Raw genomic sequence first — 17,932 nt, forward strand, 5'->3', positions numbered from 1 at the left:
GGCTAAAAGGAAGTCCTTTAGTTATCTGAAAGATTAGGCTACAAATCAACTTGATGGTCTATTTTTAGGACCTGTCAACTAAGAATGAACTCTTTATGTCCCCATGTCATTTCCTAAGCTACTGATATCTTCCCCTACGTTGCATCCTTTACCAAGATATCCCTCTTTAAATCTCTGTAGACAAAGATGACAGATATTTTTCTCTACAGTTGAATTTCTTCTCATATATACTATCAGACTCACACTGGATAAGAATAACTACATTCCTGGTTTCATGCAAACTTAATCTTCCCAAACATCAGGATAAAGAATATAATGAAATTCTGTTTGCAGCATCAGAAAGTGACAGGGACATCACGAAAACAGCACAACAGTTTTTAGCAACTGTATCAACTGCAAACTATTTTCCTTCCTTACCCAATATTTTTCTCCAATAAGGAATATTAATCTGCATGCCTACTTTGGATATTTTTAAATGATTTTTTTTAACATACTAATAAATGAAAAAATTAATAGTATTAAAAAAATCCACATATACCATTATAATCAACAAAGGTGAAGAGAATTTGACAGAGAACCAACTCTTCCTCATTCTTTAATTGGCTTTTTGTTTCTACGTTAATGGGGAAAAGGGAATGGCAAGGACTGGCACCTTTATTAAAAAAGAAAAGATTTCAAAATAGAACTTATACATTTAATTAACTCTACACAATATATATGAAATAATATACATGTTATAATTTCCATACACATGGAATGTAAAGATAATTTTACAAGACATACACAATCTCGTTTTTACCAACATATACTTTGTAGGACACTGTGAATGATAAGTGATTTTTATGTATATACTACCTCAGTTTAAAGATTAAAATAATAAACCAGCAAAATGAATACAAGAAGTTTGCCATTAAAGATTTCAATACCCAAATCAGCAAGTAACAAGGCACCAAAGTTTCCCTTTGTTGATGGATACAAAAATGACTATGCTCCCTTGAGCTGATGCTTATAGTTGGAAGGGAGAGGAGACTACTAACAGACAGACTGAACACGCAGTATTTTTTGCTAGTGTTTATAAAGGAGTATTCCTCTTATTATGTAATGTGCTCTGGAAAGACATTTAAGGATTACATAATAAACTCTCCTATAAATAAGGCTTTTTTCCTTTTGAAAAACATAGATGCTTCTGAAAGGTCAAAACTCATCAAACAGATTCAGGAGTGGAAGAAAGCATGAGGTTTCCTATACAGCTTTTCCCAATACTCCTCAATCTTAAACTGTGCCACCTGTCTTACTCCAGTTTTGAGCATCTTAATTAGTTGAGATTGACAATTGTATGTGACCGTGCTTCCTTGGAGGGGTGAAATAAATCTGTAATAGTGAACAGATGACAATTCAAACTATTTTTTCCACATTGTGACAAGGTAAACACTGTAAGAACCATAACCAGATCCTAATTTTTGTGCTTATACTACTACTCAAAATAAGGCATCCACCATTTGTTAGTAATACAGTTTTGAAAACTGCTTTTCCCTTCTACTTAGGAAACATACACTGATGATTATATGAAGTATGTAAAGGCTAGGAATAGGGGAGAATAAAGCAGAATTTTATTTTAGCTATGAGCTCTTGTAAAACTTACCAAAGAAACCTTTCAAAATCTGCTCTTATTAAAGTTTTTTCCTGTTTTCCCTCTTCTCATTAAAAAGAGAAGGAAAAATATCCTATACACAAGTGAATTACTTTTTGAAAATCGTGCTTTTAAGCAAAAACCTAAGCTGCCTATACCCCATTTTATTATTAAAAGTTTTTGTTTTAACTTAAAGCTAGACAAACTAAGAACAGCAAAACATTGAGGGATAAGGCCTTTCTTCAATGAAAGTCTATAATGTGCTTTTCATTATTTCTTTAAAGAAGAAAATGTATTACAGGGCATTGTTTTTATTGTATTGTTCTTTATATCTCATACATTGTTACCAAAGGAAGAAAATTCACCACAGCAAGCTGTTAATTATTGAAATGCAATAACTGATATATATAAGCCACAGTCTTAAATATCCTGGCACATGCACATGAAACCAATAATCTATATTATAACATGTAAATGCTCTAAAGTGGTAATATATAAAACAAGAAAAACGGAAGAATTTTCCATTTTTACCAATTTTAGATTTAACACATTTGTAATTCTTAAATTGCTCAGACCATGAACTTCTGACAATATTCTATATTCACAATAAAGTTCTTAAGAACAAAACAAGGCTCCTACTGCCCCCTCCCCCCAAAAGGTAATGTGAGTGTGTGTGTGTTTTAGCTATAAAAATTAATAGGGAAGACAAAGTTAAAAACTTGTATTAAGGCCCAGTTCAGAATATTTATCATGGCACTTCAGCATTAAACATCAATAGTTGACAAATTCTGTAGGAATCTATTTTTGTGGACAAGTATATGTGTTACTTCAATTGCAGAGTGAATAAAAGATCATTTTGTTGATTTTTTTCCTCAGTTAAAATTAAGGTAATTTTCATGTTCAGCAGAACATGGGATCATCTAGCTACAACGAACATATACATCATAAACTAACATCAATTTTCAAGGTTACAGTGCAAACTGCATTTTTATTAATATCCCCCAATACCGCAAATGTCATCCCTTCCTAAAAATGAAATCACACTCACTTAATCCCCTCAAGAGAGTTATTTGCATGCTGTTCTACTCTAAAACCTAACATTGGATAAATTAGCTTTTGGTCATGCAGCACAGACCATCCTCACAATCATCCATCTCTTGTATTTCAGTCCATCCAAAACTAAATGCATTTCACTGTGGTAAAATTAACAGGTCATCCTTGCTACTCCATACTCCAAAGTGACAACTGCAGGTTCAGTTTTGGAAAATTCTTCCGCATATTCACTATAACGATTGTCTGCGGTGTTGCTGCCCTCTATAGTTCGAATAGCATCATTCATAGGTAACAGGGTCTGCTCCTTCTTAAAACACAGCGGCGAAGGTTTGAGGGCTGAAGAGTCAGGATGGATAGAGTGCAAAGATTCCTTGGTGAGAACTGTATCAGGTTGCCTGTCTTTCTGGTGTTTAATTTTCTAAAACAAATCCAAATTTAAAAAATTACTGTTACTGAGAGCCTTTTAGGCTTATATATTTATTATTAAATTGAAAACCTTTTTTAATATTAATTTTAAAAAGTTCAAATAAATAAGATATGGTTATAAATGCCAGCTGCTTAAACAGATTTTAAAGTTTTTTTTTAAATCAATTCAGCTGGACAGGACATGAAGGAAATCACTTAATTTTATCTCCACATATGATGCAAATATGTATCAATTACCCAGAAAAATGTGCCTCTCTACCTATTTACATTGCAGATTCTTATATTTCTCATACCTGATTTTTCATGGAAAAAAGTTTATAACAAAGAAATTAAGATACTTATTCAATAATAAAATATTCTCTATGAAATTTTTCCTGATTTCTTCAACTGCTACTGCCCTCAACTATTTAGTCTTTTTATGTATATATGCATACTTATTACATATATATATATGTATATATATATATGTATATATATATATATGTATATATATATATATGTATATATATATATATATATATATATATACCTCCTTGTCTCCCTAGTTAGAATACAAGCTTCTTAAGAATAGAGATCGTTTTATTCTCCATATTTGTATCCTCAACAGCTGGCACAGTAAGGGCTTAATAAATACCTGCTCATTGAGTGATATGTTATATAAATTATTATGTAAAAAAGAATAAAAGAAAACATAAAAGCTAGTCATGGTCTAACTTCAGTCAGTCTAGTTATGAACTATGATATAAAAAGTCATTTCTAATACTTATTCCAACAAATATCTGATGATGCAAAATATAGTATATTCAACCCAAATCCACAAGTCTTATGTGATTTAACTTGATAAACACGTATTAAGTGCCAGGCATCAGAAATATAAAGACAAAAAACAAAATAGTCCTTTCCCTCAAAGAGCTGATGTTCTATTGGGGTGACAACATATATACTGAGTAAGTCCAAACAAAATAGTTTAAGGGCAAGAGAATGAAGATGAGAAAAAAAAAAAGTGTCAGTAGGAGCTGACACCCAAGCTGTCCTTTGAAGGAAGTTGGACATGTTATAAGATGTAGATGAGAATCTTCATAAATATGCTTACCTAAATTATCTTTACTGTATATAAGAATTCAATTATGGTCTTTCCTACTACTGTTTACTATGTTCACATGATGGATTTAAAAATCTTCAAACTTGAAGCCAACAAACTTGACTGATTCCTGACAAAACTGACAGCAAATCACTTGACAAAGAATATTCTTGTAGAAAACATGGAGAGAAATGAGCTAGATGATAATATAATTAGATAAATTTAGACTTGGTTCAATGTCTGGACTCAAAGGGTGGCCATTAATGGTTGAGTCCACAAGGCATCAGAGCTCAACATGTGCTGCACAACATTTTTATCTACAACTTAAAGAGATGACATATTTATCAAATTTTCAGACGATATTAAACTGTAAGGGAAAGTTAATCCCAAAAAGATCATGACAGGCTAGAGCACTGGGCTGAATCCTTTAAATTCAATAGGAATAGACATAACTTCTTGTTTGGGAGTTTAAAAAAATCACCTTCACAAGTGCCAGGATGGGCAATGTTAGACAGTAGTATGTCTGAAAGACATCTTTAGGATTTTAATGCCCAGCTTCAATTCAACAATGACATGTGGCAGCCCCCCACCCCCTCCCCCCAAAAAAAGCTAATATGCTCCAGGTCTGCATTAAAAAAAGCCTAGTCTCCAGAAATAAGGAAGTGATAGTCCCTCTGAATTCTGCCATGGGCAGACCAAACTGTGACTATATAGTAAGTGCTACGTGACACAGTTTAAGAAGGAAATTGATAAGCTGAAGAATGTCCAGAGGAGAGAAATCAGAATTGTAAAGAGCCTAGAATCGGTGTCATATAGGAAAAGGTGAAGGAACTAGGGATGTTCAGCCTGGAGAAAACTGATAGGTGACATATTAGTTACTTCCAAGTATCTGCTGTCATGTGAATGAGGGATTGGATTTTTTCTGTTTGGCACCACAAAGTCAAACAAGGAAAAATGGATGGAAGCTGCTAGGAGGCAAATTTTGGCTTGTTCTCATGAAAGAGTTCCTGTAATACTTGGAACCAGTCAAAAATGGAATGAGCTGCCTTTGGAGATTCCTCTTCATCAGAGGTCTTTAAACAGAGCCAGTATGAGTGGATGAGTTCTTTAAGATATATATATATATATTCAGAGAGACTGGAATAGTTGGCCAGGGGGATCCCTTCCAATTAAAATTCCATGATTCTATGAACTTTCCTTAGAGTGTAATGAAGAGAAAAAAATATTCCTCAGAAGATAAACTGTACTTTTCAATGGCTTGAATTATTCTCTAGACTCACCCTCTATAATACTGACATCTTCCCTCTTGCTATCTTTTGATGCCCTCACCCTGGTAATCATTAAGTACTACTGTGGCATCATCCTCTGGGAAAATTTTTAAGACTGGTATACAAACTAATCTATGTGAGATGGTCTCCTAGGTATACTGTCTGGGAAAAGTCCTCCTTAGCGAATGGTAGGTCAACCATATTTTCTCCCAAAATCCTATTTAGTTTTTTGATTTTAACAATCTACTCTGTCCTTTTGGATAACAGAAGACACAAAAGATAAAATAACTATATAACTGACACAAACTACTTTCTTTGAAAGAAAGGAAACGAAGGTTGGTTTGTGGTAATGTTACTGACTTAAAAGACTTATTGCAATGATTGATTACAAGAATAAAGAACTGAAGTTACTTAATAGTTCAAACTAATATTATGTATTTTAGAATACTCACAGATTCCAGTTCTTTAATTTCTTTTTCTAGTTGTTTATTTTGATCACTCATGTTCATAAGCAGCTTAAATACGGACTGCCTAGGATGCATTGCCTGATCAAACTGATGATACATGTTTCTCCAAAACCTCAAAGGAAAGGAAACAATTATTCTCACGAGTCGCTCTTCAGAGGAGAAGAATGTGTAGACACTTGGGTATGGCCACTTACTTGAAGTTGAAAGGAACGGTAGCAGGCTCCAGCACGGCGAATTTCCGAGAACTGGGGTTGTAGAAAGGATTTAAGTACTTTTCTTGGTCATCCAAAAGAAAGGGCCACAAGGAGTAAGTCTTCTCTTTCAACCTTAATATAGTCAGAATGAGCAAGTTCTCGAATGTAAATTAACATGTACCATTCCGACGCTCATTTCTCACAGTTCAACACTGTGATTCGCGCCTTTTATTCTTCTTCTATGCTCATCACATACACAAAGTAAACCCCACACGTATACGACTTAAGTACACCGAGTGAAAATGAGAACCTTCTTCAACCCTGGCTGGGACTGAAATTTAACTAACATGGTAGATTAGAAATCCCAGAGTTTGGATTCTATCCTCTGGATCTCCATTATCCAATCTGTCATCAAGTAATATAAATTGCTTCTTTTAAATATTTCAGTTTCTATTTAAATATTTAACTTTGGCTTAATCTCCATTCCCACTGCCACAAACTTAGTATAGACGTTTGTCATTCCACACCTAGATTTACTGCAGGAGATTCCCTGCTAGCTACTGGCAACCCGTCTTTCCTTTCCTCCACCATTCATTTAATAAACAACTACTCAACGCATTTTATATGTGAAGCATTGTGCTGAGTGTAAAGGATGAGATGCTAGGATACTGCCATCAGACTAGCCTTTCATCAGAGCACTTCCCCACTCAAGAACTTCTAATCATTCCTTACTGCTCACATGGAGGCTAAAATGTTTATGATTTTCAAGGGCCTCCACAGGACCTCTTTGTATAATTTCCAGGTTCTACCAACTTCATTAGTTAAGTCACTATACCTAAATTATTGTTTAAGAACAAGGGATTTATACTGGAGAAGAAACAAGTTCCCACAAGGTGGCACATCAGCATAAAGTAGTGAGAAAGAACTTCTCTAGGTTATTAAAAAAACCAGTTTCTAGTTTAAACTTTATCACTAAGTAGGAGTATGAAGGTCTCTGTACACTGTTTTCAATGGAAAAAATGTAGGAATCAAACTTGAAAACTGTCAGATCTAAGATTACATATTTCTACACAGAGTGATCCTGAAACAATCTGTGACTACTATAATGGCTAAACATCCTTATACATTTCTAATTTTATTTTTATCTCACAAAATTATTTATTTGGAATTATGAGAAATGTGCTTTTTCCTTATACTTTAAAATAACCAATAGTTCAATGTTGTATCAAATTTTCTTCCCCCCCCCCCCCCAATCTAGTCCAGTGATTTCATCAATGTAGAGAACTCCCAGTAGGAAAACCCTATTGACTCAAAGATCAGTTACTCATCTGTATAGGGAAGATGCCCTCAGGCAGTTAAGAAGTTAAATGACTTGAAAAAGGACTTGAAACCAGATCTTTACAAATCCAAATCCAGGGCTCTTTCCGCTACTTCACAGTAACTCGGTAACTATTATTAGTCTTCAGCTTGTTAGAATTTTTTTTAAAAACCAATTCAAAATACATAATCTTACTTGAGATCTTCTCTTTCTTTTTGACAATTCCCAAGGAAGTTTCCAAACTGGCATGAATGGACATGCTCATGGATCTGAAGAAGAAATGCTTCATTGTATTCAAAAGCTTGTGGAAATTGTTCTGTCAAATGCCACACACATTCCAAAAACTGAGTAAACACTGGTGAAACTTCCTTTGGGTCACCATCCAAATGGCCACACCTATATATATATGTCCCCCAAAACAAAAAGTTTTTAAAACGTATGTGAAAGAAATTCATCAATTATGTTTGGATAAACTACATACATGAAAAAAGTCCAAACATTTTTTGTTATACTGACATATGAAAACTGGAATTAATTTACTTATAATAAGGTATATACATTTAATAGACAGCCTTACAAATACATTTCAACCATAACAGACCAAATCATCTGCTGCATTCAAATACTGAACACTAAAACTAGTATTCAATAATCAAGTTACTTTTATTTACACATCATCCAACTAGCCATTAAAATAAATATAATCTAGAGAGCTGAGAGCAATTTATTCTGGTAGCAAAAATGTTAGCTTTCATGTAAATAATAATATAATTTATAATAGTACCAATACTTCAAGATATTAATGCTCTCTGCCATTAGACACAATTCAGTTCAAATAAACTGTACAATATTGTAAAAGACCAAGGTTGTTGATTATACACATTTTACAACTATTCTGTACCTATCTGAAAACTTATGTCCAAAGGAGATCCAGTCCTTCTCTATCAAAACCTAGAAGAAAAATAAATTACCAAGTCATTTCAAAAAACTGCCTTTCAACGTACTCTGAATGATCAAAACACATTATCCTAAATATAGCATTAAGCATCTTTCCTTAATAACTATAAAAACATCAACTTCTAGTATTTTCCTGTGACATTATCTTTTCCCATATTATATTCTACAGATCTTGTTAGCTTCATCTAACACTCTATAAAAAAGTATTGAAAAGAAGGACAGCTGTTTCCTGTTAATCTTTAATGATAAAGCAGCCTAGGAAATAATGTTAAGAAAGAATTTTAACATTTAAACTGAAGTACAATTTTAAAATGAATCCAGTTGTTACTATCAACTAACATATTGAGTTACTATTGTGTTGACTATAGACCTAAAAAGGCTTTACAAAATAAAAATAAGTTGCAGTCTCTCCTTAAGGTATTTTTCAGGTTAAAAAATGAACACAAAGAAACACAAATCCAAGTTTATACAAAGCTATATCGAAGTGGGTTTTTATAACTATTATGAATTGTTGTTTTGTGCTTGTCCTTCATTTTTGAAGAGGACCATGACATCAGGAAAATGATGACAGGACCTGCAGCTGACTGTGATTGAGGGAGAGAGGGTTGTGCAAGGTCACCAGCCTCACTTTCTCCTCCAGAGCCGTAAGTGTTTTTTATCAGAGGGTTCATGGAACAGGTGTGTTTGAAACCATTTTAAAGGATATGAGGAATAAGGACAGTAAAAAGACAACTATCTTCCCTCAATGAATTTCAGTCACTTGGCTGAGGTCCACTACATGCTCTGGTTCTGCAAAAATTGGGAAATGTCACTGATGAATTATTGTTAGTGATATCTGGAAGACCATGAAAAACAGGAGCAATACCACAAGACTGGGAAAAATGCACATATTTTCCCAATTTTCAAAAAAGGTAAGAGAATAGAACCTGTATATTATAACCCAGTGAGCTTGACTTTTGATTTCCTGGGTGAGAGAAATGATTAATTACTAATGTCTTGGGAAGACTTAGAGCTCACAAGCCTTCTTTCAAAATTCTGACTTTAAATTTAGTTTTCTTGAAAGACTTTACTGATAATGAGATGGCACTGACTCTCTGATCTTGGTCAGACCCCACCCAACCTTGCAAGGAATTGGGTGGACGCAGATCCTTTTGTCTAGATAACTCAAGACAGCAGGTGATCTGAGTAGAGAAAATTTCTCTGTCCAAAGGTCACTCTCAGCTCATCATTTAACACCTAATAAACTGTGAGCCCCACCACCATGGCTGTCTTGGGTCTATGACAGACAACTAAATGAACATCCTTTTATTGAAAATATGCTGGCCTTATTAATAAAATGATTAAATTACCCAGAAACTATGTCTTTCTAACCTTTTTAATCACATGGGAAAATTCTGGAACAGATTATTAAAGACATGGTTGGTGAACATCTAAAAAGGAAAGTGGATAAGTACAAAAAACATGGCTTTAGCAATAATAAACTGTGCCAGACTCAATACATCTCTTTTTTGGATAATATTACTGAACTGATAGATGAAGATAATGGTGTGGATACAGTTTACATAGATTTTAGCAAAGCTTTTGATAAACTATAGCATATTTATGGAAAAGATGGAGAGATAATGATTAGATAATATACAATCAGATTCAGAACTGTTTGTATGGCAGGGTTCAAAGAACAGGTGGCAATGGTTCAGTGTCAACATGGTGGGTCTTTAAGGAGTAACTCAGGCAATCTGAGCTTGGCCCTAGGTTGTTCACCATTTTTATCAGTGACCTGGATAAATGTATAGATGGTATATGTTCATCCAATTTGTGGATAACGCAAAGTCTGGAGGGTGGAAGAGGAGATGGAGTATGATAGATTATCGACAGTCAGGATCCAAAAGGATCTCAAAAGGCTGAATCTAGTAAGATGAAATTCAATAGGTTTTTACCCTTGGATAGAAAAAAATCAACTTCTCAATAGATGGAAGAGAAATAGTTAGATAGTAATTGTTCTGAAAAATATCTGGGGGTTTTAGTGGACTGAAAACTCAGGATGTTAGTAGTGTGATGTATCAGTCAAAGAAGCTAATAAGATCTTGGCTACATTAAGAGTGGCAAGGCTTAAAATAATACAGTTGATACCGTCATTCTATTCTTCCCTCAGGAGACCACATCTGGACTTCTGTGCTCAGATCTGGGCTCCACACTTTAAGAAAGATATCAATAAGCTGAGTAATACCCAGAAAGGGCAACCATGACAGTGAACGGTCTTGAACCTATGCCATATGAGGATCAGTTGATGGAATGTGAAGTGTTTAGCCTAGTTAAAAAAAAGATTTGGGGAATATGGAGACTATTTTCAAGAATTTAAAGTGCTATGGTCAAAGGATATGAACAGGCAGTTTTCAGACAAAGAAATAAAAGCTATCTACAGCCATATGAGAATGTGCTCTAAATCACTACTGATGGGAAGAATGCAAATTGAAACAATTCTGAGGTACTACCTTATACTTATTTAGATTGTCTTAAGAGGACAGAAAAGGAGAATGACAAATGTTGGAGGGGATGTGGGAAAAATGAGACATTAATGCACTATTGGTGGAGTTGTGAACTGATTCAACCACTGTTTAGAACAATTTGGAACTGTGTCCAAAAAGCTATAAAAATGTACATACTTGGGGCGGCTAGGTGGCGCAGTGAATAGAGCACTGGCCCTGGAGGAGGACCTGAGAGTTTAAATCCAGCCTCAGACACTTAACACTTACTAGCTGTGTGATGTGACCTGGGCAAGTCATTAAACCCAACTGCTCCGCCTTCCCCCCTCCAAAAAGAAAAAAAAATGCACATATTCTTTGACCCAGCAATACCACTACTAGATCTGTTGCAAAGAGATTTTTAAAAAGGGGGGGGGGGGGGGGCAGGAGTGTCTGTAGTGGCAAAGAAATGGAAATGAGGGATGCTTATCAACAGAGGAATGGCTGAATAAGTTATAGTATATGATTGTGCTATAAGAAACGATGAGTAGAATGCTTTCAGAAAAACGTGGACTTATTTGATCTCATGCAAAGTGAACTAAGCAGAATCAGGAGAACACAGTAACAGCAATATTGTATGATGATCAACTGGACTTAGCTATTCTCAGCAATACAGTGATCTAAGAAAATTCCAAAGGACTGAAAATGAATGAAAAACACTATCTACCTCCAAAGAAAGAACTGATGGAGTCTGAATGCAAATCAAAGATTTTTTTTGTGTGTTTGGTGTGTGTGTGTATGTGTTTTCCACAACATGACTAATATGGAAATGTTTTGCATGACTGCACATCTAAAACCTATACCAAATTGCCTGCCATCTCAGACAGAGGAGAGAAAGGGGAGAAGAAAATTTGGAACGGAAATATTTTTTAAAAATAAATGTTAAGGGGTGGCTAGGTGGCGTACTGGCCCTAGAGTCAGGAAGACCTGAGTTCAAATGCGACCTCACACACTTGACACACTTACTAGCCATGTGACTTTGGGCAAGTCACTTAACCCCAACTGCCCTCCAAAAAAAAGCAAAAAAAAAAAAGTTAAGAATTATTTTTATATGTAATTGGGAAAAATATTTTTAAAAATTTTTTTAAATCAAGGAGGGGTTTATTTGTTCTTTTTAGCCCCAGAAAGTAGAAGCACAAGTAAATAGGTGGAAGCTGCAAAGAGACAAATTTATCCTCAATGTGAGGAAAAAGTTCCTTACAATGAGAACTCCTCTAAAGTGAAATAGACTGTCTTGGGCTGCCCTCCTTGAAGGTCTTCAAGTAGACACTGTATAATCACTTGTCAGATATGCCATAGTGGGGCTTTCTTTCGTGAATTGGTTGGACTAGATTGACTGCTGAGCACTGGGCAGCTGGATGGTGCAGCAGATAAAATGGTAGGTAAGGGAGCCAGAAAAGACACTGATAATTAGGGGAGTATGTAAAAAGTTCAAATCCATTCTCAGATACTTCTTAGCTGTTATGATCCTGGGCAAGTGTAATGGGAATGTAAATTCTGAAGATCTTCCCTGCCCCTAGGCTAAAGTGCACCTGGAGCCTGGGGTTGGAGGCTTGTTTTTCAGTAGATACTTCTTGATTGGCCAGTGGGTCAATAAGGTTGTTACATTCTCTGAGCCAGGAGAAATGTGTATAAACCCTGATTTGAGGCTTTGTTTTGGGGGCTCACTTTGAAAAGTGTTCTGTGATTTGATCTGGATTCTGGGAAGCCACTGTCCAGAGGCTCCCCCCCCCCTTTGAAAAACCCAGATGTTGACTGGGTATGGATGTAATGGTTGGACAGTTTGAAATCTGTCTATTAGATCTGTTTCTGTCTTGATAATTCTGTCTGTGTACTTTGAAGTTGGGGTGCTGACCTTTTCCCCTGAACAAGGTAAACGATATATGTCTGACTGATTAAAGTAAACTTGTTAACCCATTTTGAGTTGCTTTCCTTTAACAAAGCAGATCCAAGAACCTGTGATGGCAGCAAACCCTGAGGACGATTGGGGTGCTTGCCGCTACAGCAAGTCACTTAATCTCTGTCTGCCTCAGTATCCTCACCTGTAAAATGGGGATAATAATGCACCCCCCCCTCACAGAGTTGCTGTTTATAAAGCGTCTAGCACAGTGTTTTGCACACAGTAGGCACTTAATTAAGTCTTATTCCCTTCCCTCCTGAGGTCCCCTCCAACTCTCAGATTCTACAATTCTACAATTATTTGTGCAAAACAGACTGGCAAACTTTGAAAAATGTAACTGTTGCAAACTGTGAGGCTGAGACATTAAGAGCCATTACAAAGGAGGCAATTAGCATAGCCAAGACTCAAAACCAAGTTGTCTACTACACAACTTTCTAAATAGTAGAACTTTCAGGTTAACCAGGCACAAAATCATCATGCTAAGAAACTCTGGCTTCTGGAATTCTCAAGTACAAATGATGTTGGTAGGCTCACTATGAATTTTTTTTTCCTTTGCTTTTTGGAGGGGAAAGGCAGAGCAGTTGGGATTAAATGACTTGCCCAAGGTCACACAGCTAGCAAGTGTTAAGTGTCTGAGGCTGGATTTAAATTCAGGTCCTCCTGACTCCAGTGCTGAGGCTCTACTCACTGCGCCACCTAGCTGCCCTGACTGTATTTTTTAGAAAGAAACCTTTCAATATCAGTACAAATGATGTTGGTAGGTTCACTATGTATTTTTTAGAGAGAAACCTTTCAATGTCACATAATAACAATAGTTCATATTTAAATAATTCAAAATCATAATCATATCTACAGAAGCACAAAATCTCAGAGATGTGAAAGACCTCAGAAGTTATCCAACCCATTTATACTTGAACAAGAATTACCTTATTCCATACCCAACAGTTGGTCATCTAGGCTCCCAATGAACTCCTCAAGAAAGAAGGAACTCATTACCTCCTAGGGCAACCCATTTCACTTGGATAGCTTTAATAATTAAGAAGTTTGCCTTTAAAGTAACCCCAAATCCACCTCTTTGCAGCTCCTAAAATTTGTTCTAGTACAGTTTTCTAGGCCAACCACAAAATCCAACCCTTCTTCCATATGACAGTCCTTCAAATACCTGAATATAGTTTTCATCTCATCCCCTTATCCTGGAAAAAAATCTCCAGGATAAATATCCCCAATTCTTCAACCAATTTTCATATGGTATGATCTCAAGGCCCTTAACCATCCTATTATCCTACAAATGTCTTCTAACTTGTCAATATAATTACTAAAATGTGGAACCCAAAATGGAACACAATACTTATGGTGTGATCTGACCAGAACAAAGCACAGCAGGACTATTATAATCTTATCTCACCTTCCTGACATGAAGCAAAGTACAGAAGATCACTAGACAAAAGTGTTTCCTTAATTCAGGTCAGTTGTTGTCAGGTTTGATAATTCTTATTTGTTAAAAGATGGCAATGTGTAATCTTTTGTAAGCAATTCTAACTCAGTCTGGTATGAGAAAAATAATTTTCAAAATATAGTACTTTTAAAAGAAAGATTCAAAAAGAAAATTCCAGTACATTTTGATTAATTTCACAAAGTCACAAAACAGCATTTTGTATAGATTATGTTAACAATGAAAAACCTTCAACCTGAATATCAAATAAATCCTCACCATGAATCCTTTGATTGTTCTGTAATAGGAATCCAATAAGAGAGCACCAAGGGAACAAACTTGAGAGGTCCTGTCCCAACCATCAGAGCAATGGACTAGCACACTTGCACTTTCAACCACTATTGCCTGAAAATAGAAACCACATATGCATACATGAAGAGAAAGCATTTTAGTTGAATCAGTAGCCCTTCTAATTATAAACCTACATAATCTCATATAACAGGGTCAACTGAAAAAGGAATATTTGTCACAATGTTTTATGTTGAATTCATTTAGAAAATGTCACTTGCTGGGAAAATATAAAGTCCTAAGAAAAGGCAATTTCTAGGTAATACACTATAAATATAACCTGTTTTTCTTTTCTTTTTTTTTTTTTAAAAGCAATTGGGGTTAAGTAACTTGCTCAAGGTTACAAGGCCAGTTATTTCTGGGTGTGGTGCTGAGTATCTGAGCCTGGATTTGATCCAGGTCATCCCGACACTGGAGCCAGTGCTCTTACTCACTGAGCCACCTGGCCACCCCAATATAACCTGTTTTTCTAAAAACAGAAAAAGCGGATTTCCCTCTAAAGATGGGGTTTATTAAAAACTATGCTAGAAAGAAAAAGAAGTCCTGAAAAAGATAACTAGCAAAATTCAGGATTTAAGTAACAGACATAATCCCAGCTTCTAAAAATTTAAGTAATTCTGAAAACAAGTATCTTCCCATTTTTTATTTATGACTATATCCCCCAAAGACCAAAAATATTCAGAAAGGCTAATGGGTCAATCAACAAATACTGATTAAACTGCTTATTATGTGGCATGAAATATGACAAGTGTTAGAGATACAAAGACAAAAGTGCCTGACCTCAAGGAGCTTATATAATTTAGTCAAGAAAGACACTGTGTACATATATAAAGTGGCAGGAGAAAGCGCAGGGAGGTGAAAGGATTCATGTGGAAGGTGGTGCTTGAGCTATTATTCCTTGAAGGAAGTTAGAGATTCTAAGAGTTGGAGATGAGTGCCTTCCAGGTACACAAGACAGCCACAGCAAAAGCATGGAGATGGGAGATGGAATACTATGTTATGAGGAAAAGTAAGAAAGCCTAGCAGGAAGGTTGGGCAATAACATGCATGAAAGGGAGTAATGGACGTTAAGGCTGGAAAGGTAAGCCAGACAATTATGAGTTTTAAAATGCCAAAAAGGAGTTTTTATTTGATCCTAGGGATATTAGGGAGCTAATGGGCTTTACTAAAGTAGAGAACAATATGGTCTTATCTCGTTTGTTATTCAGTTGTTTTAGTCATGTCCAATTCTTCTTGACCCCATTTAGGGTTTCCTTAGCAAAGATACTGGAGTCATTTGCCATTTCCTTCTCCAGTTTATTTTACAGATGAGGAAACTGAGGTAAACGGGGTTAAGTGACTTGCCCAGGGTCACATCGCTAGTAAACATCGGAGGCCAGATTTAATTGGGAAGATGAGTCTTCCTGATTCCAAGTCCAGCGCTCTATCCACTGTACCACCTAGCCGCCCAGCTCATGTCTCTACTTAAGGAAAATCATCCGCAGCTGTATGGAAGATGTGTTGGAATGGGGAGAAATGTGAGGCAGGGAGGCCAATTAGAAGGCTATTAAAAGAGTACCAAAAAGAGGTGATGAAGACCTGAACCAGAGTGGTGGCTCCATGAGTCAAGTCTTAAGATACAAGCAATATTGCAGAGATAGACACAAGATTGGAAACTGACTGAAAAAGGGGGTGACTAAAAATAAAGAATCAAGGTTGGCATTGAGATCAGGAACCTGAGTAACTAGCAGGACAATAGGGAAGTTTGGAAGAGGAGTGGGATTAAGATGGAAAATAATCAGTTACATTTTGCTTGAGACGTCTATGGGACATCAGTTCAGAATTTTCAAAAGGTAATGCAGGACTAGAACCCAGAAAGAGAATAGGTCTGAATATATAGTGATCTCGGATTCATCACTTGGGAGATGACGAGGTTATCAAAAAAGTGTAGAGAGAGAAGAGGAGAGGGCCCAGCGTCACAAAAACCCAGAGAGAAGAGATCATGCAGGAAAGAAAAAAAGTGGTCAACATATGCCACAGAGAGGTCAAGGAGTATAAACGATTAAGAAAAAGCAATCAGTTCTGATTTAAGAGATTTTGGGGAACTATACAAAGAACAGTTTAGGCTGAATGACAGTGGACTTTGCTAAGGAAATTTCATGGTAAGTGGGCTGTTCTAGGGTGAGGAGGCCCCAGGCACTGGGGGAAGTTCCAGGATGAGACAGCCAATTGTAGAAGAGGCATGGAAATCTAAAGGAAGTTATGATTAGGGCCGGGAGAAAGAGTATATATGTTAAACTAGCATTTGTACTAGAGAGAGGAAAAGAAGAAAGCCTGTGATCAAAATTTGTGTCCAAAAAGACATTCATTCGAGGATATTCCCTATAGTAGCCTAGAGATGGAGATGTGGGGTGCAGCAATCTTCCAAACTGGTGCTCATAATGAGGTGATGTGGTATGGTAACTCTTCAAAGATGAATTTCTGACTTTCCCTTTTTGTATAGGAAAAGTCCTAACTGGCATTGTAGAGTGGCTTCCTACTTTTTGAGAAGTAGTATGGTGATAGGGCATTGAACTTGGAGGTAAGAAGACTTAGGTTCAAATTCTGCCTCCCCGGCTGTGTGATCCTAGGTTTAAACTTTGATGGGTCTCAGTTTTTTCCTATATAAAATTAGAGGGTTAGACCTGATGACTTCTAAGGTCCCTTCCAGGTTCTCCCATTTTTTGCCGTTTCAACAATTGTAAAGAACATTGTACATAAAGTAGGCAGCATATACACCTAAATATTGGCAATAATATTTATAAAGCCTTTTCTTCCTAGGAGCTGACAATGCTAAACAGACCATTCTACATTCATTATCAAAATCTCAAGTAAGAAGGGGAAGGTAAATAGTCATAGTTTTCCTATAGTCTGTAATGGTATGTCTGTCTGCCTTTCATACCCATTGCAATAACTATGCCCAAATACTAATGCATTAGTAAAACTTTTATTTTAAAAAAATATAGCTATAACTCTCAGAATCCTAAATCATCTTACATATGTGAACTGTAATTCAAAAGCAACGAGACTGATTTTCACGTGTGATTATGAAAAGAGAGGAAAAGCCAACACAGAAGGTCAGAGACATGCTGCAAGGGATAATTTTACAACATGCAACTCCATCTTATACAAGTAATTGTTTCAGGCCAGTATAAAAACAATGAATTTACTTTGAGAGAATAACATCAAATTCTGTGTGATAAAGAAAAAAACACAATTAAGTGTTAAACTTGGTATATTAAAAGGTTACTTTCACACACAAATTAACAAGAAGACTAGAAGGTTATTTTTTTTATATGGAGTACATAAAGCAGTTAA

At 35.9% G+C, this 17,932-nt stretch overlaps 1 protein-coding gene across 1 annotated transcript in view; it reads right to left on the reverse strand.

Moving 5' to 3' along the window:
* Positions 1-579: 579 nt before the first annotated feature.
* The window catches only part of MTMR6 (myotubularin related protein 6), a 62,057-nt gene continuing 44,704 nt past the window's right edge, over positions 580-17,932 (reverse strand). The window contains exons 9-14 of the mRNA XM_069080259.1: positions 14,528-14,653; positions 8,339-8,388; positions 7,633-7,833; positions 6,120-6,251; positions 5,911-6,037; positions 580-3,101 (exon numbers count right to left, since the gene is read on the reverse strand). Of these exons, the coding sequence (XP_068936360.1) occupies positions 2,835-3,101; positions 5,911-6,037; positions 6,120-6,251; positions 7,633-7,833; positions 8,339-8,388; positions 14,528-14,653 (903 nt within the window). The 3' untranslated portion in view covers positions 580-2,834. The remainder of the gene's footprint in view (positions 3,102-5,910; positions 6,038-6,119; positions 6,252-7,632; positions 7,834-8,338; positions 8,389-14,527; positions 14,654-17,932) is intronic.

The sequence above is a fragment of the Petaurus breviceps genome, unplaced genomic scaffold (assembly GCF_028583685.1).
Source record: "Petaurus breviceps papuanus isolate PSGF00001 unplaced genomic scaffold, PetGlider_PUasm1.0 91133, whole genome shotgun sequence".
Classification (NCBI taxonomy): Eukaryota; Metazoa; Chordata; class Mammalia; order Diprotodontia; family Petauridae; genus Petaurus; species Petaurus breviceps.